Genomic DNA, 24,179 nt, shown 5'->3' on the forward strand with positions numbered 1-24,179 from the left:
CACTTTTGTGCACACACACACAATTACCTATAATGCCCATGCCAGCTTCAGGATCACACACACACACACACACACACACACACACACACACACACACACAGAGGCAGAGAGAGAGAGAGAGAGAGAGAGAGAGAGATTAATCTTAAGCTATAATGTCAGTCCCAGAATAACACACCCATGCACACATACACACCTTACTTGGAATATCAGTTCCAAGATATCTCCTTGTACTCCTGCACACACACGCACACACACACACACACACACGCACACACCTAACATTGTTTAATAAAACCTTGAGCTAGGTATTGGTGGTGCACACCTTTCTTCAACCCCAGAACTTTAGAGGCAGAGGCAAGCAAATCTCTGAGCTCCAGGACAGCCAGGGCGAAAGAGAGAAACCTTGTCTAGGAAAAAAACCAAACAACCAAAGAAACAATAAAAGAAAAACCTTTTAAAAATGATTTGTGCAAGCCAAAATCTATAGTCAGGTAGCTTTTTATATTCTTTCTCGATAAAATCCATTGTTCTAAGTCATAGTCACAGACATTGGTTCTTTGTATTGATGATACAGCATCTCTATCCAACAGCTTTGACAGAAATGCTGCTTATGATTTTGGGTGTCATCCCAAAGGCCTTTGTGTTAACGGCTTGGTTCTATTGGGAGATTTTAAGAACTGGGACCTAGCAGAGGGGCTTTGATCACTTGGGCTTACATCCCTGAAGGGAGTGTGAGACCCTGGTCTCCTTTATTTCTTTTCTGTTTCTTGGCTGCCAAGAACTAAGCAACTTCTTACACCGTTTGCTCCCTATGATGTATACTTCCTTACCACAAAACAGCAAAGGGCCCACTAAGACCTCCAAGAGGGAACTAAAATAGTGTCCTCTGTTTAAGAGGACTAACTTGACTACCTTATAACTGTGACGTGAAGCTCTACTACTTCCTGTCTCTCATTACCTATAACATGTAGGTGAATATCCAGGGCAGGATGGGACTTAGTAGTAAAAGTATTTGCTATGCAGACCTGAGAAGTTAAGTCTGAATCCTCAAACCAAGTAAAATATCTAGTTGGCATGGCAACCCATCTGTAATCCCAGCCTTGGAAGGTGGTATATAAATTTCCTCAGAGATTAAAACATTCCACCCTGCAGGAAAAGACTTAAGCGGGAAGGTAACTCAAAACATCTTCAGGGAATTCCTGAGACTGACCAGATTCATTAGGCTCTTTCCTGCCAAAGTCAGCAATAAAAGCTGGCCCACAAAGAAGTCTCCCAGACCAGACCAGCTGCCTGGAAGAAACAAAACCCAGGTGGGCTGCCTGGAAGAGGTTTAAACAGCTGAGGCACGTGGAAAGGACGCTGTCCAACCTACTGAGCTGCCTGAAGGCTGTGCAGTGTGTTCCAGGTTCCCAGCTTTCTGAGCTGTCACCGTGCTAAATGGGCTTTGGTGACACAGCTGTCTTTGAGATAGATATTCTGCTCCTTTAAATAATCCCAGTAAAACCCATTAGTTCATCAAGTTGAACTCCGATGGAATCTGTACCTGTAGTAGGCCCCATATCTGAGGTGAATAGACATATGTTGTGCATGCCCAGAAAGTTCTGTCACACAACACTACAAAAACAGGGGGTTCCCCAGAGTAAGCTGGCCAGGGAAAGCAACTGTAGCAGAGAGTTCTGTGTTTGACTTAGAGACCCTGCCTCGATGAGTAAGGCAGAGGAGCAACTAAAGGCGGAGCTCAATCCCTGGCCTTCCCATGCATGCACATGCACACATGGGCATGCACTTTATGGTTTACACTATCTCTAGATTTGAAAGATCTAATTCAATGTAAATGCTTTCTAAATGATTGTTCTGTTGTTTTGTAATACTGACAAGAAAAATGTCCATATATGTTCAATACAGATGGAATTTCTGCAATGCTAGGGATGAAGCCTCGTGTCTTACATGTTAGGTAAGTGCTCTACTTAGGGAGGAAGTACTGACATCTCATGGATAATTTTCTTGTCTTTTAAAAGAATTATTTCGGGGTTGGGGATTTAGCTCAGTGGTAGAGCGCTTGCCTAGGAAGCGCAAGGCCCTGGGCTCGATCCCCAGCTCCGAAAAAAAGAACCAAAAAAAAAAAAAAAAAAAAATTATTTCCCCTTCTTGTCTGGTATACACCTTTAATTCCAGAACTAAGGAGACAGAGGCAGGCAGATCTCCAAGTTTAAGAGCAGCCCGGTCTACATATCAAGCTCCAGACTAGTCAAAGGCACACAGTGAGATCCTATCTCAAATAGGTAAATAAATAAAATTTTAAATTTTTTCCCTATGCTAACTTTTCTATAAAACTTAAAATGGGTCTCTTATTTTCGTGTTTCAAACCATTTTCCTGTCCTAGTGTTCTCAATACAATATACATTTCACCATCTGTTTCCCCTACTACAGTAAGAGTCAATCCTCTATTTTTAAAACAATACCTAAAAATGTTTGCCTCGTATAGGTAAGTAGGTACTTGTTAAACTATCACTGTTCTCTGAAGGTGATTAAATGCCCCATATGTCAGCATACTCTGGATATGCCAAGACTACTAATTTTTTTTTCATGCAATAAGAACTATTTTCCCCCCTCTGTCCAAAATAGGAACAGAACTTGGAGAAATTAAAACAAGAGAAGATAAAGTATACAAAACAATAGAGTTACCAGTCAAGTGTATATTGAGGAAAAGATGTAACATAAAATTAACAGTTCTTTTTAATATAATAGAACTGATTTCCATAAGAGGCAGCAATTCCAGAGGGAGTGGGGAGGTGGGGACTTAGGTACAGCAGTGCATGTCTTCAATCCTAGAACTTAGAATGTAGAGCAGGCAGCCTCTGAGTTCCAGGCCAGCTAGGACTACACAGTGACGCCCATCCTTAAAAAAGACAGCAATTCATTTTGGTAAGTTTCCTACTTTTTGGCCTTCTAACAACATATTGTCAATTGTTAATGTATAACATTATTCTCCATTAAGGAATGTAGCTTCCCAAGAGGGAATACAGAAATGTAAGATAAACACTGATTCTATAAATAAAGAAACAATCTCTGAGCAAGCGCTTGTTATCTCCAGTTAACTTTATTAAAATCCTGATAACGAAGAAGTCAGAGAAGGGTAAGCAAAGAGAACTCACCGCCAAACAAAGGCTCTGGCTCCACCAATATTTCTTGCTTTTGAGGAATTGGAGCACGAACTTCTTCTCTATTAAAAGAAAGTGAGACGATATCAAAATGAAAAACCATTTATGACACCTGTTTCCCTTCTTAATTAGGAATGTAGTCAAATCATCAAGTAAAACACATAAGTTTTTAGGAACTACAATAATCAAGATAAAAGTTGTAAATGATTTCTACAGAAATTAACTGGAATAAAATAGCACAGAAAGCTTAAATGGTTTAAAAGAAAGAACAAAGACAAAAGTAAAAAAAATGATCTCTTTCCATCTCAGGTCCTTAAATATGTTTTAAAGTGATGGGGTGTAAGAGAGATACGTGCATAGCTGCAACGTCAGATCCCCTGCAGAGGGAATTACGGGTCACTGTGACTGCCCAGCGTAGTTGCAGGAAGTGGAACTTGAGCCCTCTTCAGGAACAGTCCATGTTCATAACCACTGAGCCATCTCTCCAGGCTCAAACCAACCCGACTCTTTTTCTCTCCCTCTCCTCCTTCCCTCCCCGGCTCTCTCTGGGACAAGTCCCACTCTGTAGCCCTGTCTGACCTGGCATCACAGAGACCTGCCTCTGCCTTCATGTGCTGGGATTAAAGCTTGTTCCACACCACATCCAAGCTGCAGAAGTTGTTTTGGCCTTTTGTTGTTGTTGTTGTTGTTTTTAAGATTTGTTTATTTATTTTGAGTACACTTCAGACACACCAGAAGAGGGCGTCAGATCTCACTACAGATGGTTGTGAGCCACCATGTGGTTTCTGGGAATTGAACTCAGGACCTCTGGAAGAGCAATCAGTGCTCTTGACTGCTGAGCCATCACTCCAGTCCCTTGGCCTTTTTTTTTTTTTTTTTTTTTTTTAATTCAATTTTTGCTCCTCCTTCCCTGGACCTAACTAAGAACTGAACCCCAGGCCTTTCATTTAGGTGGCAATTTGTCTACCACTGAGCCAAATCTTTACCCCTCCCTAAATTTGATTTTTAGTTTAATTATGAGTGTGGGAGTATGTGTATATGAGTGCAGGGCCCTCAGAGGCCATAAGTGACAGACACCCCTAGAACTGGAGTTACAGGCTCTTAAAAGTGGAGCTATCTCTCCAGTGCCCAGCCTCCCTGAATTCTTAAAGATAAGGAATAAGACTGGCATGGTCACAGTTTTAATCCCAACACACAGAAAGCAAATACAGGCAGGTCTCTGAGTTTAAGGCCAGTCTGGTCTACAGAACAAGGACAGCCAAGGCTACACAGAGAAACCCTGCCTCAAAAAACAAAACATAAAACAAAACAGAAATATAGGCTTTACTAGAATTGATAGAATTACTGCTGTATCACACATTAAAACACAAGGATATAGTAAAGAAGCTTCAACAAATAGGTAATAAATTCTAGTCTATAAAGGAAGAAGCTACCATAGGTATAATCTTTTTTTAAAGATTTATTTATTATATATAAGTACATTGTAGCTGTCCTCAGACACACCAGAAGAGGGCATCGATCTCATTACAGATGGTTGTGAGCTACCATGTGGTTGCTGGGAATTGAACTCAGGACCTCTGAAAGAGCAGTCGGTGCTCTTAACCACTGAGCCATCTCTCCAGCCCACATAGGTGTAATCTTGAAGGTATTTACTCAACAGATCTTAGTATACAGAAAAGGAATTTTCTATATAAAATATAATATATATATATACACTAAAATATAAACTCTTATTTTCTTGACGTTATTTTCTATGTATGTGAATGCTTGCCTCAGTGTATTTCTTCAGACCATGTGCATGCAGTACCCTAGGATGCCCTGGAGCTGGTAAAAATTTAGTCTACTAGAAAAGCAGCCAGTGCTCCGAATATTGAGCCATCTCCCTACTCATAGAAATTTTAGGCCTAAGAAGATGGCTCAGTGGGTAAAGATGCCTGCTGCCAAGTCTGATGACCTGAATTTGATTCCCAGTATATACACGGTGAAAGGAGGAAACTGACTTCCAAAATCTGTCCTCTAACTTCTACATATGTGCCAAGACATGAGCACATCTGTACATACACAGTGATAAACGTCATTAATAATTTTAAACAAATAAATTAAACCCTATTCTCAGTGAGGGATAGAGTTCAGCAGTAGAATAAAAGCCTAATATCTGCAGGGTCCTGCCTATGATCCCCAGCACTGGAAATACATTTAAAATAAATTTCTTTTCAAAGTTTTCAACATAGAAACAATATAATTACTCAGTAAAAATTTTATTTTATAAACTTTTTCCTTTTTTTTAACCTAGGAAGGTGAAACCTAAAGCATTAGATAAACTTTAAAGTGGCTTGTATTAGAGCAGATGACTCAGTGGTTAAGAACATTGACTATTCTTCCAGAGGACTCCAGGTTTGATTTTCAGCATTGATATGGTGGTGGCTCAAAACAATTCCCAGGGGATCCAACAGCCTATTCTGGCCTCCATGGCACCAGGAATACACATGGTGCACAGATATATATGCAAGGGGGAAATATCCGTACACATTTAAGAAAATTAAAAACACAAATAAATGGATCTGGGCATGGTGGCACATGCCTTTATTGGCAGGCAGAGACAGGTGGATCTCTGTAAGTTTGAGGCCAGCTTGGTCTATGTATTGAGTTCCAGGACAGTGAGGAATCTACTTGAAAAACCTATCTTGAAAAACTAAAAAATAAAAAATAAATGGTATGTTATCTTAAAATCAGTTTATTTACAGTTGTAACCAAATATTAAAAAGTACTTAGTAGTCTTGGGCTAAACTGTCATAGAAAAACTGTAACTTGTAAGATTTCTAAGCATATAGATCAGCAAAATGACTCTGTGGGGAAGACACTTGTCACCAAGGCCTGACCAACTTACTGGATCCCTAGAACCAACTTTTAGAAGGGAAGAACCGACTCCCTCAAGTTCTTCTCTGACCTTCCCATAAGTGATATGGCACCCATATGCCCAAATACATAATACATAACAGTGATATAAAAAAAGAATTATAACCATAAATATCAGGTGGCTCACAAACACCTGTAACTCTAGCTCCAAGGGATCTGATGATCTCTCCAGGCTTCCATGGGTACTCACAAACAAGAATGAGGACAAGCACACATGCACACATCTTTAAAAAAAAAAAAAAAAGAAGCTCCTATAAGGTAAGACTTAATTACTGTATATCTGAAGATATTTGGCAATGTTAAATACAATGAGTGAAAAGATAACAGAAGAAGGTGAATTGGAAGGGAAATTCTAGTTAAGGAGTTAGGGGCTACTATTAAATGTTCCTCAGTTAGCATATAAACAATCTAACCAAATCATGATGTAACTAACTAGAAGGTACTCATTTGTGGGAACAATTTGCTACTTACAAGCTGAGTCAAAACCATGTCTGGGGCTTATGAGTTTGAGACTAGTAAAAATAATCTAAAAAATAAATGCTGCAGGGCTGCCATTTAACTGGATGACAGAATACCCAGCAATGGTGACACCCTGGGTTTCCTCCCTCCCTCCCTCTCTCTCTCTCTCTCTCTCTCTCTCTCTCTCTCTCTCTCTCTCTCTCACACACACACACACACACACACACAGAGCTGTAAGACATATAAAAAAAAGTCAAAATGCTAGTCATGGTGGCACACACCTTTAATTCTAGCGCTGGGAGGCAGACACAGGCAGGTCTGAATTTGAGGCCAACCTGGTCTATACAGTGAGTTCCAGGCCAGCCAGGAATATACAGTAAGACGCTGCATCAGAGCAAAAACAACTACTCTTTTAGATATAATTGTGTGTGTGTTTGTGTGTATGTGTGTGTGTGTGTGTGTGTGTGTGTACCACATACACACAGATAAATGTATGTTTTGAAAATACATATATGCTCCCTTAAATCAAAAGTGAATATCTACTATTGAAGTTCCTACCAACTATATAACTCTTCAGTATTATTGATTTACTGGGACGGGTTAGCCTGGAATGTGCCATGTAGACAAGAATGACCTAGGAAAGCTGGGCAGTGGTGGCACAAAGCCTTTAATCCTAGTACCTGAGAGGCAGAGAGGCAGGCAGAGCACCATGAGTTCAAAGCCAGCCTGATCTACAGAGCAAGTTCCAGGACAGCCAAAGCTATACAGATAAACCCTATCTTAAAAACAACAACAACAAAAAGACCAACGAATTCAGAGATCCTCTTCTCTCCCTCCAGAATACTCTAAGTAAAGGTGCTTAACATCTCATCTGGCTCAACAGCGATTTCCAGGGCTGGGGATTTAGCTCAGTGGTAGAGCGCTTGCCTAGGAAGCGCAAGGCCCTGGGTTCGGTCCCCAGCTCCAAAAAAAAAGAAAAAGGAAAAAAAAAATAGCGATTTCTATTAACTGGTGAGCCATGATGAGGAATGGGATTACACTTGAGATAAATGGTTAATAGAAACAAAAAACAAGAAAAACTTTGTAAGGTATTAATATGATCTCCAAAGTTAACTCTAACAGAAACAACATTCTACTAATCTGAAACTAATTCAACAGTTATACTTGTATGTGACCTGGTTCTTAAAGTACATCTAATTTAATAAAAATAAAACTCTAGAGGCTGATAACTGTTTCAGCGGTTAAGAGCACTAGCTTTTGTCAGTACGTATGTTTATATGAATGAGGGTGTCAGATCCCCTAGAATAGGAGAGGAGTTACAGACAGTTGTGAGCCACCATATGGTTGCTGGGAATTGAACCCAGTTCCTCTGGAAGAGCAGCAAGTGCTTTTTTTTTTTTTTTTGGTTCTTTTTTTCGGAGCTGGGGACCGAACCCAGGGCCTTGCGCTTCCTAGGCAAGCGCTCTACCACTGAGCTAAATCCCCAACCCCGACCTTTCTGGTCTTTGCATGAGCCATAAAGCCCTGGCCTCTTTAAAAGGTTGTTTGTTTATGTGTTGTTGTTGTTGTTGTTAAAAACCAATGGCTTAGCCAAGAATTGTGGGCACACCTGGAATCCCAATTCACAGGAAGACCATGAATTCAGGGCCAGCCTAGGCTACATAGCAATGGTATCTCAAAAACAAAAAAACCAACGGCCATCTGAGTGTAGTGGAGATGCCTTTAATGCTAAGGCAGGTAACTTTTTTTTTTAATATTTTTTTATTAATTTTTACTTATATGAGTAGAGTGTAGCTGTTTTGAGATGCACCAGAAGAGGGCACCTGATCCCATTACAGATGGTTGTGAGCCACCATGTGGTTGCTGGGATTTGAACTCAGGACCTCTGGAAGAGCAGTCAGTGCTCTTAACCGCTGAGCTCTCTCTCCAGCTCCGGCAGGTAACTTTTTAAAGGCTTTTGTTTACACACACTTTGGTTTATACATTTAAGTGCTACATCTTAAACCATGTTTAAGTGCCATGCACGTTACTCACACACCTGACCACTAAGCTATACATACCTTCAGCCTTAGCTCTTGCAAACATTTCAAGGTAATTCACTTTCCTGAGAAAATATAGGAAAATCTATATTTGGAAATACCCACTTTATTAGACTATATCTGCTTTTTAACTGCTATATAGCTTAGGAAAAAAAAATGGCCATGCTCTGGTTTCCTCATAGGAAAAATAATAATGCCAATCTACAAAGGTTTTTAAAAAAATATTCCCGGGCTGGAGAGATGGCTCAGTGGTTAAGAGCACTGACTGCTCTTCCAGAGGTCCTGAGTTCAATTCCCAGCAACCACATGGTGGTTCACAACCATCTGTAATGAGATCCGATGCCCTCTTCTGGTGTGTCTGAACAGAGTACTCATATACATTAAATAAATAAATTAAAAAAAAATATTCCGGTGTATCCCAATATGGCTTCAGTTTATCACAAACTTCAAATCCTCACATCTCCCCGTCCTAAGCTATGGTTACAAAGCATGTGTCACCTAGTCTGGTTTATTCAGTGTTAGGGATTTAGCAGAGAAATTCTTGAATGTCAAGCAAACACTCTACAAATGAGCTAAATCCCAAACCAACAAAATTATTTTTCTTGTATAGCTGCTGGCTGTGGAACACATAAACCCTGATCTCAAGCCAATTACAATCAAGCAGTTGTACCATGCACTCTGCCACCTGCCTCTAACCCACACAGTTCTTTTGAGAACTGAACAGAAAAGAAGATCAAGCAGACAAGGACAGCGCTCTAGAGAATTTAAGGTTATATTAAATACAAAAACTTCCATGTGCTATTTTCAGAGGCTTTCAACCTTTAAAATTTTCAAGACTAGAAAATTGACCTCACCCTGATAAAAATGCAGCTAGTTAGTTTAGGCAAAAGAGTAACCGCTACAATAAATAAATTCATACTCTGTGTGTGGTCTGACAGCAGAGACACTTGCTGAACTGGTACTGGGCTCCTCAGCAATTCCTCCTCCATCCAAAAACATGGTGACAGCCATCTCCAGGTTGTTGTTACAAGCTTCAAGCATATGTTTTCCTACACTTTCACTTGCACCTGGAACAGCAAAGGAACAGAAAATAAAGCTTAAAATGACATCTCATATTCAAGCTCACATTAAAACAGAATTCCAAAACAAATTAACAGTCCTCCCCCCACCCTAAAAATGGCTCATATGTTAACACATTTGTTTCCTGCTGTCCTGCTGGCTGCCTGGTAAAAATATAGAGAACTAGAAAGAAGGCAGCAGCATGGCAATAGTACACCCTTCCACAATCACAAGAAAGCAAATTTCTCTTTTTCTTTCTTTTTAATGGATATGCAGATTTTGTTTCTTTTTTGCTTTTGAGACGTCTCACACTGTACCTCAGACTAGCGTTCAACTCAGAAAGCCTCTTGCCTCTGCCACAGTATGCCTTTTCATTAGTACAGACTTCTAGAATCAACTCAGTATGAAATACTACATGCAGAAATGTGCCCAGATACATGTCTAGAGTAATGCAGTTAATGATGCAAAATTTGAAGCATAAAGCATCCTGTAATAGTACAATGAGAACCACAGTATATATTTGATTTAAGTATTATAGGGTTACTGCAAAGCATCTTGAGATTTCTATTTGAGATGAGTTTTCTTTATCTGAATTCTATACCTTGGAATCTTGTTCTGTTGGTAGCTCTTCTAAGATTTTTGTCTCAATATTCTATTGTGAAAGCATTTTAGTGAGTATGCCATTTCAAGGCTAACAGCTGTTTTGTCTCAGTACGTAAGACACTTCCCAATGTTCTCTGGCTTCTGTTGCTATAGCTGGGAAATCAGTTCTCAGATTAAAGAAAATAATTTTTATAGCAGTCTGTTGGTTCTAACTGCTTTTAAGGTTTCTGTCACTGGCCTGCAGTTCCACTGTGATTTATAGTTAATCTTATTTATTCCTTGGGATTCACTGGACTTCTTTTTGTTCTTTTGTTTTTCAAGACAGTTTGGTGTAACAGCCCTGGTTGTCCCATTACTCACTTCGAAGACCAGGGTAGCCTCAAACTCATAGAGATCTACCCGCCTCTGCCTCCTCAGTATTGGGATTAAAGGGAAATGATTTGTAACATTTTGGTATTTTCTGTTCTCAATTCTGGAAAAAAACTTAGCCATATAATTTGAACTTTCCTTCATTTTTCCTTTCAAAATTATTTCTTTTCAGGAATCCAATCAGATATGCTACAATTATTCACAATGACTTTTTTGTTTTCCAAGACATGGTTTCTCTGTGTAATAGCTCTGGCTGTCCTGGCTATCCTGGAACTTGGTTTGCAGACCTGGCTAGTCTCTAGCTCACAAAGATCCACCTGCCTCTGTCTCCCAAGTGCTGGGATTAAATGCGTGTACCACCATGCCTACCTTTCACAATGACTTTTATCTCAATCTTTTAAATGTTGTCTTTTCGGGGCTGGGGATTTAGCTCAGTGGTAGAGCGCTTACCTAGGAAGCGCAAGGCCCTGGGTTCGGTCCCCAGCTCCGAAAAAATGAACCAAAAAAAAAAAAAAAAAAGTTGTCTTTTCTATCTCCAGGCTGCACTCTCCGCTGTATCTTGTTCCTTAGTTCATTCTGAGACAGGGTTTGGCTCTGTAACACAGACTGGCCTCCTCCTGCCTCAGCTTCCCAGTCCTGAAATTGCAGGCATGTAAGCAGCTCGCCTGACTTGGTAGAATCTTCACTGCTATCTTCCTGTTTACATACCTTCTCCTTCAGTGTGTCAACTGACTTCCAACCATTCAATCCTTTCTAAGGTTCTAGTTTTGCTTAGTTCTCATTTGGTCATGTTTTGAGTTTTAATTCACATTCCTACTTCAATCTTTTATTTCAGTTACCTATATAATATAGAAACATATACTATAATAATAAAATATAAACTTTCTATAATCTCTATAGATCACTATCTCTTGTGAGCTCACTCATACAATAGGTTTGTGTTATTATTACTCTTTCAGTGTGTGTGTGTGTGTGTGTGTGTGTGTGTGTACACATGGATCCAGAGAGGGTGCTGAATCCCCTCAACCTGGTGATTTTGAGTCAGTGCATGTGGCTGGGTCCTCTGCAAAAGCAGTTTGTGCTCTCTAACTGTTGAGCCATCTCTCCATCCCTGTAAATTTTTTCCCCATCATTTATTTTATGTGTGTATCTGCATGAATATGCGTGCATGTATGTGCAGTTACACACATTTAAAAGCACAGAGACCATTATACAGTATAATCAGACCTCATGGATTCGGAGTCCTAGACATTTGCCGGAAGACCAGCTTGTCACATGATAGTGGGATTAAAACTCTGGTCCTAGCCAAGCAGTGGTGGCAGTTGCTTTTAAATTCAGTTAGAGAAGCAGAGGCAGGCAGGTCTCTGAGTTTTAGGCCAGCCTCGTTTACAGAGAATGTTCCAGGATAGCCAGAACTATGTAGAAACCCTGTCTCAAAAAACCTAAAAGATGGGTTCAGTAGAACCCAAGTTCAATTCCCAGTATCGACATGGCAGACCACAACCACCTGTAACTCCAGTTTCAGGGGATCCAACACCCTCACACAGGTATACATAAAGGCAAAACACCAATGTACATAATATTAAAAAATTTAAAATAATAAAAAAAGGGAAAAAAGGAGGAACAACAACAACAACAACAAAAATTCATGTCTTTTGATTACATGGCAAGAGCTTTTAACTACTAAGCCATCTTTCCCCAATCCTCCTCCCCTCCCCTGTTGCTTTTTTTGCAACACAATCTCACTGTAGCCCAGGCTGGCCTCAAACTCAAGTTCTTCTGCCTTGGTATCTCAAGTGCTGAAACCAGGGACCAGAAGGTTGCCTCAGTGGATACACATATTTGCCATCAAGTACTGGGATTACAGTATGTACCACTTTGTTTAGAACTCATCTGAGATTTATTTGCTTATTAAGATCTAGTGTAGTGTGCCCTGGAACTTTTACCTAAAGATTGTTTTAAGTTTGGCATCCCCTTAAAATCTTGATGGATTCTGCACAGTAACAGGTATGAGCAAACAAGAGTTGATAGTTGGCTGCATAGTTTTCCAAGACCACTTGGAAATATAACTCTGCAACAAGCCTTGTTAGATATCCTTCTCCATACATGAGACATACTGCTAAGACTGATATAAAGATGTCAAGGCTGGAGATGGCTCAGTGGTTAAGATCACTCACTGACTGCTCTTCCAGAGGTCCTGAGTTCAAATTCCAGCAACCACATGGTGGCTCACAACCATCTGTAATGGGATCTGATGCCCTTTTCTGGTGTGTCTGAGGACAGCTACAGTATATATATATATATAAAACTATATTTAAAAAAAATCAACAGAGCTTCCAGGGACTAAGCCACTACCTAAAGACTATACATGGACTGACCCTGGACTCTGACCTCATAGGTAGCAATGAATATTCTAGTAAGATCACCAGTGGAAGGGGAAGCCCTTGGTCCTGCTAAGACTGAACCCCCAGTGAACATGATTGTTGGGGGGAGGGCGGCAATGGGGGGAGGATGGGGAGGGGAACACCCATAAAGAAGGGGAGGGGGAGGGGTTAGGGGGGTGTTTGCCCGGAAACCAGGAAAGGGAATAACATTCGAAATGTAAATAAGAAATACTCAAGTTAATTTAAAAAAAATGTTAAAAAAAGAAGAAATGTAAATAAAAAAATCCAATTAATAAAAAAGCTGGGAAAAAAATCAAAACCAATTTGGGCAGATTGCACAGGATGAAAGGATACACAGTAAAGCTAGCTAACATCTGCATTCCAATTTCATTTCACTTTTAGCCTTTCGCCAGCACAATAATGGACTATAAAAGCTTTTTAAGATTCTGCACTATTATTTATTTTCTGTGTATGAATGTTTTGATTGCACATATGTATATATCCATCAAATGTTTGTGTGGTGCACAAAAACGTCAGCAGAGGGCTTCACATCCTCTGGAACTGGAGTTAGTAGTGAGCTACTATGTGGATGCTGGGAACTTAGCCCAGTCCTCTGCAAATGCATTGCTCCAGTCCTCAATACCACACATTTTATTCAATTTTTATATGAAGAGGAATTACTTATGATATTCTATTTTAACCATTTTATGAAAAATCGAAGTACTAGCTCTACTCCTAACATCTCTCATTTTCCACTACTACAAGTACACACACACGTACACACATACATTTTTGAAACAGTCTCTTATTATGTAGCCTTGGAAAGCTTGGAAGACTGTGTAGACCAAAGTGTCTTAGCCTCTGGTGTTAAAGGTATGCGTGCATGCAAGAGAGAGAGAGAGAGAGAGAGAGAGAGAGAGAGAGAGAGAGAAAGAGAGAGAGAGGATTTTTTAAAGACAGGGCCTCAACTTTATAGCTCTAGTGGATCTGGAACCCAGTATGTAAAACAGGCTAAGTATCTTTAGTTTACAGAGAACCTCCTGCCTCTGCCTCTCCTCTGCCTCTCTGCCTCTCCTCTGCCCCTCTGCCCCTCTGCCCCTCTGCCTCTGCCTCCTAAGTACTATCATTGATTGATGTATGTGCTACTCCTGGCTTTCCTATATACTTCAGTTACTATTAACTCAAAGGTTTTAGTTCAAGTACTGCATGCCTTTTACTTAATTACAACAAACCCCTAGAAGGATCATTGTTCATGACAAGGTCCTAGCTTGTTTCTCTTGCTTTGCCAACCCTCCTCTTCATTCTATAAAATTTATTAAACTCAAAACAAACAAAATGCTTGGGATGCCATTATATCCACCTCTCTCCCCCATCTAGTTCAGAAATGCTGAATCACGGGGCTGGGGATTTAGCTCAGTGGTAGAGCGCTTACCTAGGAAGCGCAAGGCCCTGGGTTCCGTCCCCAGCTCCGAAAAAAAGAACCAAAAAAAAAAAAAAAAAAAAAAAAGAAAAGAAATGCTGAATCACCAAAAGTGCTCACTTGTCAGCTTGACCACTGACCTGCCTAACCTCTTGGGTCACAACCAGTGGTACTTTTCTATTACAGTCACAAACTTATCACTAAGGAGTACATGCTGGTTTACTTTCTAGTTCAAACACAATAAAAAAATCTTTTTGTTTACTTGTTCTTTGTTTGTTTCTTGAGACAGGTATTCATTCCCAACTTAATTTCACTTTTTAGTCTTTTTGCCAGCGTAATGATGAATTATAAAAAGATACTTAAAATACTATATTTGTATTTATTTTTATGTGTATGAATTTTTGCTTGCATGTATGTCTGTACACCGTGTGTGTGTGTCTTGTATAAAAGGAGAGACTTCCATATATGTATTGTACATATATGCACCTTGCATAGCCCTGATTATCTAGAATTTACTATGTAGACCAGGCTAGCCTTGAACTCTAGAGTTCTGCTTGTTTTTGCCTCCCCAGTGCTAGAATTAAAGATGTGTGCCACCACATTCACTAAAAATTTCTTGGAAGACTTGTAGCTTCACATTTGTACTTGCTGTTACCAATGAGCTCACTTAGAACTGCTTCATAGCGAGGTCTAGAGAAAGAGCTCAGCCATCAAGATCACTTGCTACTATTCTTCTAGAGGACCTAAGTTCTGAACCTTATAACAACTGTACCCCAGCTTCGGAGACTCTGATGCCCTCTCCTGGCCTCCAAGGGAACCCAAACGTGTAGCTGACACAGATATAAATAAAAACAAAATCTTACCCCCGCCCCCAAAAGGCCAGGTGTGGTAGCACTTGGGAGATAAAGGCAAGTTAATATCTTGAGTTCAAGACCTAGAAAGTTCCAGGACAGTCAGCACTACATACAGACCCTCTCTTAAAATCATATTTCATAGCACTTTAGCTCAATAGATAATACACCAAAGGAAAAGGAACCAAAAACCACTAAAAACCCTTTTAATGTTTCTGACAGAAATTTTCCAAAAGAAAAATCACACAAATTTTAAAGAGTTGTAACTCAATATAAAGAGAATTTAAAATGGCAAAGATCATTATCCAACAGACTTTTAGATGTCAAAAAGTATCTATAGCTGTTTCTGCTAGCTTGCCACGGTATATATCTAAGCTATAAATAAATAATGAGACTGGATGGACCAACGAGACTGCTCAGTGGGTAAAGACATTTGTGCCAGGTGTGATGGCCTGATATTGATGCCTGGGACCCACATGGTAGGAAAAGAAAACCACTCCCTCAAGTTGTCCTATGAAAGCTGTATGCACACCGCCCCCCTCAAAGTTAAAAAATTAATTTTGCCTGGGGGTGGTGCATGCCTCTTTAATCCCAACACTCTGGAGTCAGAGGCAAGCAGATCTTTGAGTTCAAGGCTACCCTGGTCTACAGATTGAGTTCCAGGGCAGCTAGGACTACACAAAGAAACCCTGTTTCAAAACAAAAACAAAATCCCAATTACTTTTTAGTTCAAAAATAAACATCTTTTGTGAGAGAGGAGAAAATTGGAAGAATTATCTTTCATGTAGACATGGGTCTTCAGTTCATTTCTTAGCATAAAATTCTAAAAATCTTTGGAATCCTCCAAATGGTGTTGTAAGACGTGCAGTTGGGAATTGACTAATAGCCAGAAGCCCACAGAAGTTTTCAGGATGGAATGTCATCATCTGATAGAGCAAGGCAGATTAGGGATGGGTAGTAATACTAAAGGTTAACCAGTTATATGTAAGTAATGAAATCTCCATAAATACCAGAAGCAACAGGCTTGAGAGACCTCAAATATCAAAGGTGAAGTTCTTGGAGGGAGACATGTTCACAAAGGGAATACAAAAGTTCAATGTCCTCCCATAGCTCACCCTATACATTTGCCTGTCCCTTTTTGTAAGAGCCTTCATAATAAGGTGAAAAATCTATCTTCAAGATCAAGAATTACTCAGGAAATCAATCAAGTCAAAGAAATAGCAGGTTGCTAAACTTAAGAAGCTTTCTGAGACTCTTCACCCTCCTCAACTATGAACACACTATCAAGCAGCCAAGTCCTACCAACTCTTTCTTTGCCCATTGCTAAAGCCCTACTACAAACTTGCTTCAAGACCTCTGCTCTTGGTCATGCTCCTTACTGAAAAACATTTAAACCAGTGTGAATACAGCTGTATTAATGAAAAATGAGAAAAAGCATCTGATAGTGGGGTTGCTATCTTTTTCTTAGTCACACAATTTTTTAAAAGATTTATTTATTTATTATATACATTAGTATACTGTAGCTATCTTCAGACACAACAGAAGGTTGTCATTACAGATGGTTGTGAGCCACTATGTGGTTGCTGGGATTTGAACTCAGGACCTCTGGAAGAGCAGTAGGTGCTCTTAACTGCTGAGCCGTCTCTCTAGCCCCACACAGTTTTTATATTGTATTAATGCCTAGCTTTATTTTTTTTTCACATCTTTTGTGTGTATGAGGTGTGTGCATATCACAGTATGATTCAAGGACACCTTGAAGGAGTCAGTTCTCTCCTTCTACTAAGTGAGTCACAAAGACTGAACACAGGTCATCCTGCTTAGGGGTAAGAGAGACCCACTTAACCAAGATCAGACCCACCTTAGTGAACCTGACCTAAAGTTGAATTGGAGTTAACAACCCTGCACCTAGCACTAGTCTCCAGGTCTTCCCAACAACAACCAATCAGGAGGAAAACAAGAAGTTACAGTTGTACCTAAAGATATCTACTTATGAAAGTTTATGGTTTGGATCCCAGCACCAGCCAATCATTTTAAAGGACAACAAATTCCATAATAGTCCCACCCCCATCAGATGTGTGGCAAGCTGGAAACCCCCTTGCTTGTTTGCTTGCCTCTATAAATGCTTGCTTCAAACTGGGGTCTGGGCTTCACCCTCCTCTGTCAATGACGATGGTGTAGTCAAAGCTTGAGCTTGAATAAAGACCTTAGTGTGACTGCATCGGACTTGGCTCCTTGGTGGTCTTTGGGGTTCACAAAACAGATACAACAAATCTTACCAGTACCCTTGAGATATATTTTTATACAGCAAAATAATTAACATGTAATTCTTTTCTATTTCCTTTTCAAAAAGAATCATAATCTCTCTTGATATACATATATGAGATCGACCTTAGCCAGGATGCTAAGGCAGGATCAACACTAACCTAAACCACAGAATCCAATTCCATTCAGATATGAAGGAAATGGGGAAGAAGTTCAAGTGACAAATGACCACTGCATACAAAATTTTACTGCTACCTTCCCACAATTTCCTCCTACCAGAACACCAACAACACTTTAATTGTGAATTCTGGATAAAATAAGACAGTGTGAACAAGGCATGGTGGCATGTACCTGTAATCCCAACATTGGGAGCCAGATTAGGGATTATAAATGTTGAAGGAAGCCTGAGCTAGAAGTGATACCTTGTCTCGGATAATAAACAGATAAAAACAAAACGGGTCAACCCTAAAGCATGCTGTCAACACTGTGGTCTGCCTATCCCCCAAAAACCTGGCCTGAGATTAGGATAAAATTTCTAACAATTTCTAAAGTGGCACTATACATACTTCTGCCATCATGACATGTATCGGGAGGCAGCACTGTCAGAATTGATTACAAAATAAAAACACTAACCAATTCCAAAAAGCACTAAAGATGGTTTACATCCTATAGTGTTAAGTATCCATCCAAGACTTATTTATGTAAAAAAGTAAGCATATCATTATGAAAATTTGCTTTTGTATCTAATAAATGGAAAAAAATTATATGTATGCCAAAGAATTCCTTTAAAATAAATGTCCTGGCACAGTAAGATGTCTCAGTGGGTAAAAGTACTTGTCAATAACCTGAGCTAGATTCCTAGAACCCAGAGTGGAAGGATAAAACCTATTCTTGAAAATTATCACCTGACCTCTACAAACACACTCCATGTACCACCAATTCCCCCTACCTCCAACCTCAACCTCTGCCTCAACAGAGACACACAAATCAGGTAGTTGTCACATATCTTTAACCTCAGCACTGAGTTACAGACCAGGGTGGTCTACATAGTGAGTTCTAGGCTAGTCAAGACTGTGCAGTCTCAACAGTAATATAATACATAATATATAATATATAATAGTTAAAATTCTTATGCTGAGGACATTGGGGTGCTTTCCCAGTAGGCACTAAGCCCGGAGTTTGATACCTTGCACCACATAAACCTGGGCATGATGACTGTGATGGTTTGAATGAGAATACTCGGCACTGGATCATATATTTGAATGCCTGAACTCCAGTTGGTAGAACTTTTTGGGAAGGATTAGGAGGTACATCATTGGAAATGAATTTCAAATGATTTTCAAAAGCCCTCTTATTATCCATGATAATCAGAGACAGCATGAGCCTGGGAGGATGTGTCTTAATATCTCAGCAAAATGGTAGAATGCGGGCTGGAGAGATGGCTCAGTGGTTAAGGGCACCCTACTGCTCTTCCAGAGGTCTTGAGTTCAATTCCCAGCAACCACATGGTGGCTCACAACCATCTGTAAAGAGATCCGATGCCCTCTTCTGGTGTATCTGAAGCTACAGTGTACTTATATATAATAAATGAATAAATCTTTAAAAAAAAAAATGGTAGAATGCTGTGACCTTCAGGACAGTCCTTTAGGCTGTGAGAAAGAATGTAAAAACATGAGTTCAAAAATATATAATTCCTCAACTATGCAAAATATAAGGACTCAATATGACTTGTTTTCTTTTTTTTTCTTTTTTTTCGGAGCTGGGGACCGAACCCAGGGCCTTGCGCTTGCTAGTCAAGTGCTCTACCACTGAGCTAAATCCCCAACCCCTCAATATGACTTGTATAAGGAGCTTCACAGATGTAAAGGAACAGAGGCAGCTGCACTATGAGGCAGCTTGTCAGAAAGGGGGAGGGTGGTAAGGGGGGAGGATGGGGAGGGGAAGCCCATACAGAAGGGGAGAAGGAGGGGTTAGGGGGATGTTGGCACGGAAACTGGGTAGGGGAATAATAATCGAAATGTAAATAAGAAATACTCAAGTCAATAAAGATAAAGAAAGAAAGAAAGAAAGAAAGAAAGAAAGAAAGAAAGAAAGAAAGAAACTAAGGGAGGAGATAAAGAGATTTAGGGAATGGTGATTTAAAGGCAAGGTCTCACCCAGCTAAGTTTGTTTGTTTATGCTTACAAAGATGGGCCGATTCCTGAGTTCAAGGTCATCCTGGGATAGAGGGAGTTTAGGTTCAGGTCCAGGTGTCATAGGAATGGTTTATTTCAGGGAGGGATTCCACCCAGTGCTTATGCTTGAGCTTGGCATCTCTTTTTAAGAATCAAAGGGCAGGCTTACCTAGGAAGCGCAAGGCCCTGGGTTCGGTCCCCAGCTCCGAAAAAAAAAAGAACAAAAAAAAAAAAAAAAAAAAAAAAAAAAAAAAGAATCAAAGGGCAGGGTTGGGGATTTAGCTCAGCGGTAGAGCACTTGCCTAGCAAGCGCAAGGCCCTGGGTTCGGTCATCGATCCCCAGCTCCGGAAAAAAAAAAAAAAAGAATAAAAGGGCTACGGTCATGGGATGCTGACTAATGGGATGCTCAAGAGGGAACCTGGGGTAATGACTGAATTTATATATAAATAAAAGACAGATTTTTGATTTGCAAGCGATGAGCTATCCAGCGAGTTTTTAGAACAGCAAGAGAAAGCTATCTCAAGTAGAACATAGCTTGGACCCATGATTTGACTTCAAGTCATTTGTTTTGACACTCCCAGACACCCTTTCCTCAGAAGCCTCCTCCAAACTGAGGCTGGTCCTTAGCAGGTATCTCATTATAGCAATAGAAAAGGAAGTAAGACAGGGACACAAATCTGTAATCCCAGTACTGGTAGAGGCAGGAGGATCAGAAATTCAAGGTCATATTCTGTTATATCGCAGATCCAAGGTCAGCCTGGAATTATACAGATATTTGTCTCAATAATTAAATTTGATTTATTAGTTAAATATTTCATTGTATACTATTTATGTACCTATGTGCTTAGGGTCTTGTAAAAAATTTTTGTCAAGCTCGGCATGGTGGTGCACACCTTTAATCCCAGAACTTGGGAGGCAGAGGCAGATGGATTTCTGTGAATTCAAGGCCAGCCTGGTCTACAAAGCAAGTCCAGGACAGCCAGGGCTCTGCTACATAGAGATACTCTGTCTTGAAATACCAAAAACGGGGTTGGGGATTTAGCTCAGTGGTAGAGCGCTTACCTAGGAAGTGCAAGGCCCTGGGTTCGGTCCCCAGCTCCGAAAAAAAGAACCAAAAAAAAATAAATAAATAAATAAAAATAAAATAAAATAAAATAAAACAACAAACAACAAAAAATTGTCAAACTAAAAGAATCACCAGGGCTAGAAAGGTGCCTAGCAATGAACATTTACAGAGGGCCTGAGTGTCAGCTCCCAACCATCTGTGGAACTCCAGTTCCGAGGATCAGATGCCATCTGACTTCTGAAAGCACAAGGCACACATGCAGACCACATACACAAACATACATGTAAGAAGGCAAAACACTCGTGAACATAAAATAAATCTAACACAAAAAGTTTTTAGAGAAGGAAGTTTAATCTGTGAAAAGTTTAAGCCCTAGCAGCAAACCAAAAAGAAACTGAAGTACCTGGGGATGAAGAGGTATAAAAGCTAGAATCAAACTAAATGAGTAGCGGTGGTGCATGCCTTTAATCCCAGCACTTGGAGGCAGAGGCAGGAGGATCTCTGTGAATTTGAGGCCCCTCTGCTCTATAGAACAAGTTCCAAGACAGCTAGGGCTATATAGAGAAACCCCATCTTGCAAAACAAAACAAAGTTATGACCTCTAAAAATTTCATGTCTAGCTTCTATACCCAATAATAATTGCTTTCTGTACATAGGCAAAGGGATGTATATAACACACAAAAAGAGCCTGAAATCTACTCAGATGAACTTGGCTCTAAAGCATAGTCATGCCCTTCACTGGTTGTATGATCAGGTAGCTTACTAATTTTTCTAAGCTTCAGTTCTCTTAGTTTTAAGATGGAAATACTACCTATCAACTTTACAAAGTGCTACGTGAATTTCTAAAAATCTATCATGAGAGGCTGGAGAGATGGCTCAATGACTAAGAGCACTTGTTGCTCTTGTAGAAGACCTGAGTTCAGTTCTCCGCCCCCACCACAGTAAAGGTTAAAAAAAAAAAAAAAAAAAGGTAAGCCAGACTATTTACCAGTGAAAATGGGAGTGGGTAATGGTTGTGAAAGATTGAAATCTTAACAATTAAAACCTTAACCTCACCAGTCTTCAATTCTGGAGCTTTTCAACTTCAGTACAAAGTTCTTATTCATTTTTTTGTTTTATTTTAAAACAAGGTCCCATTATTTAGTCCAGGCTAGCTTTTAACTCAGACTCCTGAGCTCTGGATTATAGATGACATCACCTATGCCAGCTAAAACATTTTTAACAATATATATACCAGCTCTTTCCCCATCTTGCTGCCTGTGGATGCCTGCTAGGAACAGGGTTTCTAAATGGAAAATTTGTCCAAAAAAGTGAAGACTTGGGAGACAAACAGGACACAGAATTTTTCTTAAATTGAAGGCATTTCTGTCCGAATGAAACTGAGTTCTACATGGACAAGAGATATGCTCATATGTATAAAGCAAAAACAACAGTGAATTCTGGAGGCAAACCAAACAAAACCAGAGTAATCTGGAGGAAAGATAACTCAAGCCCATGAAACAGTGGTAGGTTCCTGCCAAATTCTGAAGTAATATTCTTGCAAAGGCCACTGGACAAAGAATTTGTGTGATGCTGTAGCCCTCCCAGATTTAAACTAATAAAATGCAAATAAACAAAAGTGGATTTGTGTTGTTTCTTTAAGTATACATCAAAACTACATTTAGTAAGTATAGGGAAGGAGATGATTAAGTCAAGCTAGAAAAAGCCAATCCTTCACTGCACCAGGGAGCAACACTCTAGTAACTAGATGGTAAACACCATAGAAACTTAACAGAGTAAGAACAGAGCACAAGCTCTGTTCCCAGGTCTCCCATTACCTTGATCACAGCTACCCAAAGTACAAACTTGCTGAGAGAGCCTTTGCTGCCTGACAAAGTAACGCTGTCGTTTGAATCTAACAAAAGTTGAGGTATGAGTTATATAAATGGTAAATATTATTATATATAAAAATGTCTATAACAGTAATCACTAGGGAAATGTAAATTAAATCCACAACTATATCACACTTTATTACATACTTAAGAAAGGGCTTTAAAGACAGTCTAAAATACCAAGTGCTCACAAGAATGAAGAGAAGGGGCTAGAGAGATGGCTCAGAGATTAAGAGCACTAGCTGTTCTTCCAGAGGATCCAGGTTCAATTCCAAGCACCCACATGGCACTCAAAAAAATGCAGAAAACTGGAACTCTCCTGAACTGTTCAGGGGAATGCAAAATGGCACATCAGATTTTGGGAAACAATGTGGCAGCATCTTCTGTTTATTCATGTATATGATCCAATAAGTAAGCCTGTAGGGATTTGTATAAGGTTGTGATGGCTGACCTCCATGGCTGATTTGGCTGATTCAGAATCACCTAGGAGATACACCCCTAGGTATCTGACAGCATTTCCAGAGAGGCTAATCTGTGGACAGAAGACATGCCTTAGTACCATGTCATAGGCAGGGGTCCTAGACTAAATATAAAAAGCTAAAGTACCCTGGATTCGTCTCTGATGTAGACTCCTACCACCATGCCATCCCTCAGGCTAAGAGGCTAAGGCAAGAAGATTCTAAGTTTGAAGCCAGCCTCAACTATATAAAAAAGTTCAAGGTCAGTCTGTGCAAAGTAATAAAATTGTCTTAAAACTGTTCTAGACATATATAACCCAAGTCAATTTACTTCTCTGAATCAGATTCTTGGTTATATAACCTATAAAATGGGTCAAGATTTTCTAAGATCTTCCAGACTCTTACAACCTCCACCTCCTCCACCTCCTCCACCTCCTCCTCCTCCAACTCCTCCTCTTCCAACTCCTCCTCCTCCTCCAACTCCTCCTCTTCCTCCTAGAATTTTCCTTCTTTTCTAGTGAGAGAAAAAGAGAGGGTTATGAATGTATGTACTCGTTTGTGTGTGTAGAGACCAGAGGTCAGCTTTAGGCTTTGTTCTTCAGTAGGTTTTCACTTGTTTTTTTGTTTCTGAGACTGGAGCCAGTTTCACTACTTAATCTTGGCTGGCCCAGTACTAGGTCCTGAACCCGAAGTAGCTACAAACTAGCAGCAATTCTCCTACTTCAGCCCTCCTGAATGCTGGGATTACAGGCATGCAGCCCATTTCAAGCACGACTCTGAGTTTTGACTTCCTGCAGTGCTTACTGATGTCTTAGATACCACCATACTTACAATGTCTAGTGTCATTACTCCCGACTTTATTCCTACATCTCTGGTTTAGAATCTTCTCTGCACTTACTTTGTACTTTCCCCAGATGTTTTTGCTTCAGCTTTATAACCTAGAACCTACATTTCCACACACTGTTCTATCCTTTAAAATGTCACATTCATTCATTCATTCATTCATTCATTCCCTTATTAGTCACTAATATGACAGATCTGTCTTCTTTATAGGCCCAAATATTCACTGACTTACTAAACAGACCT

General features: G+C 39.9%; 1 protein-coding gene across 1 annotated transcript in view; it reads right to left on the minus strand.

Annotated features, from left to right (window-relative positions):
- Positions 1-766: 766 nt before the first annotated feature.
- Positions 767-24,179, minus strand: part of Ubxn7 (UBX domain protein 7) — a 32,199-nt gene continuing 8,786 nt past the window's right edge. Inside the window, exons 2-3 of the mRNA NM_001107086.1 lie at positions 9,495-9,642; positions 767-3,223 (exon numbers count right to left, since the gene is read on the minus strand). Of these exons, the coding sequence (NP_001100556.1) occupies positions 3,127-3,223; positions 9,495-9,642 (245 nt within the window). The 3' untranslated portion in view covers positions 767-3,126. The remainder of the gene's footprint in view (positions 3,224-9,494; positions 9,643-24,179) is intronic.

Source organism: Rattus norvegicus, chromosome 11 (assembly GCF_036323735.1).
Source record: "Rattus norvegicus strain BN/NHsdMcwi chromosome 11, GRCr8, whole genome shotgun sequence".
NCBI lineage: Eukaryota > Metazoa > Chordata > Mammalia > Rodentia > Muridae > Rattus > Rattus norvegicus.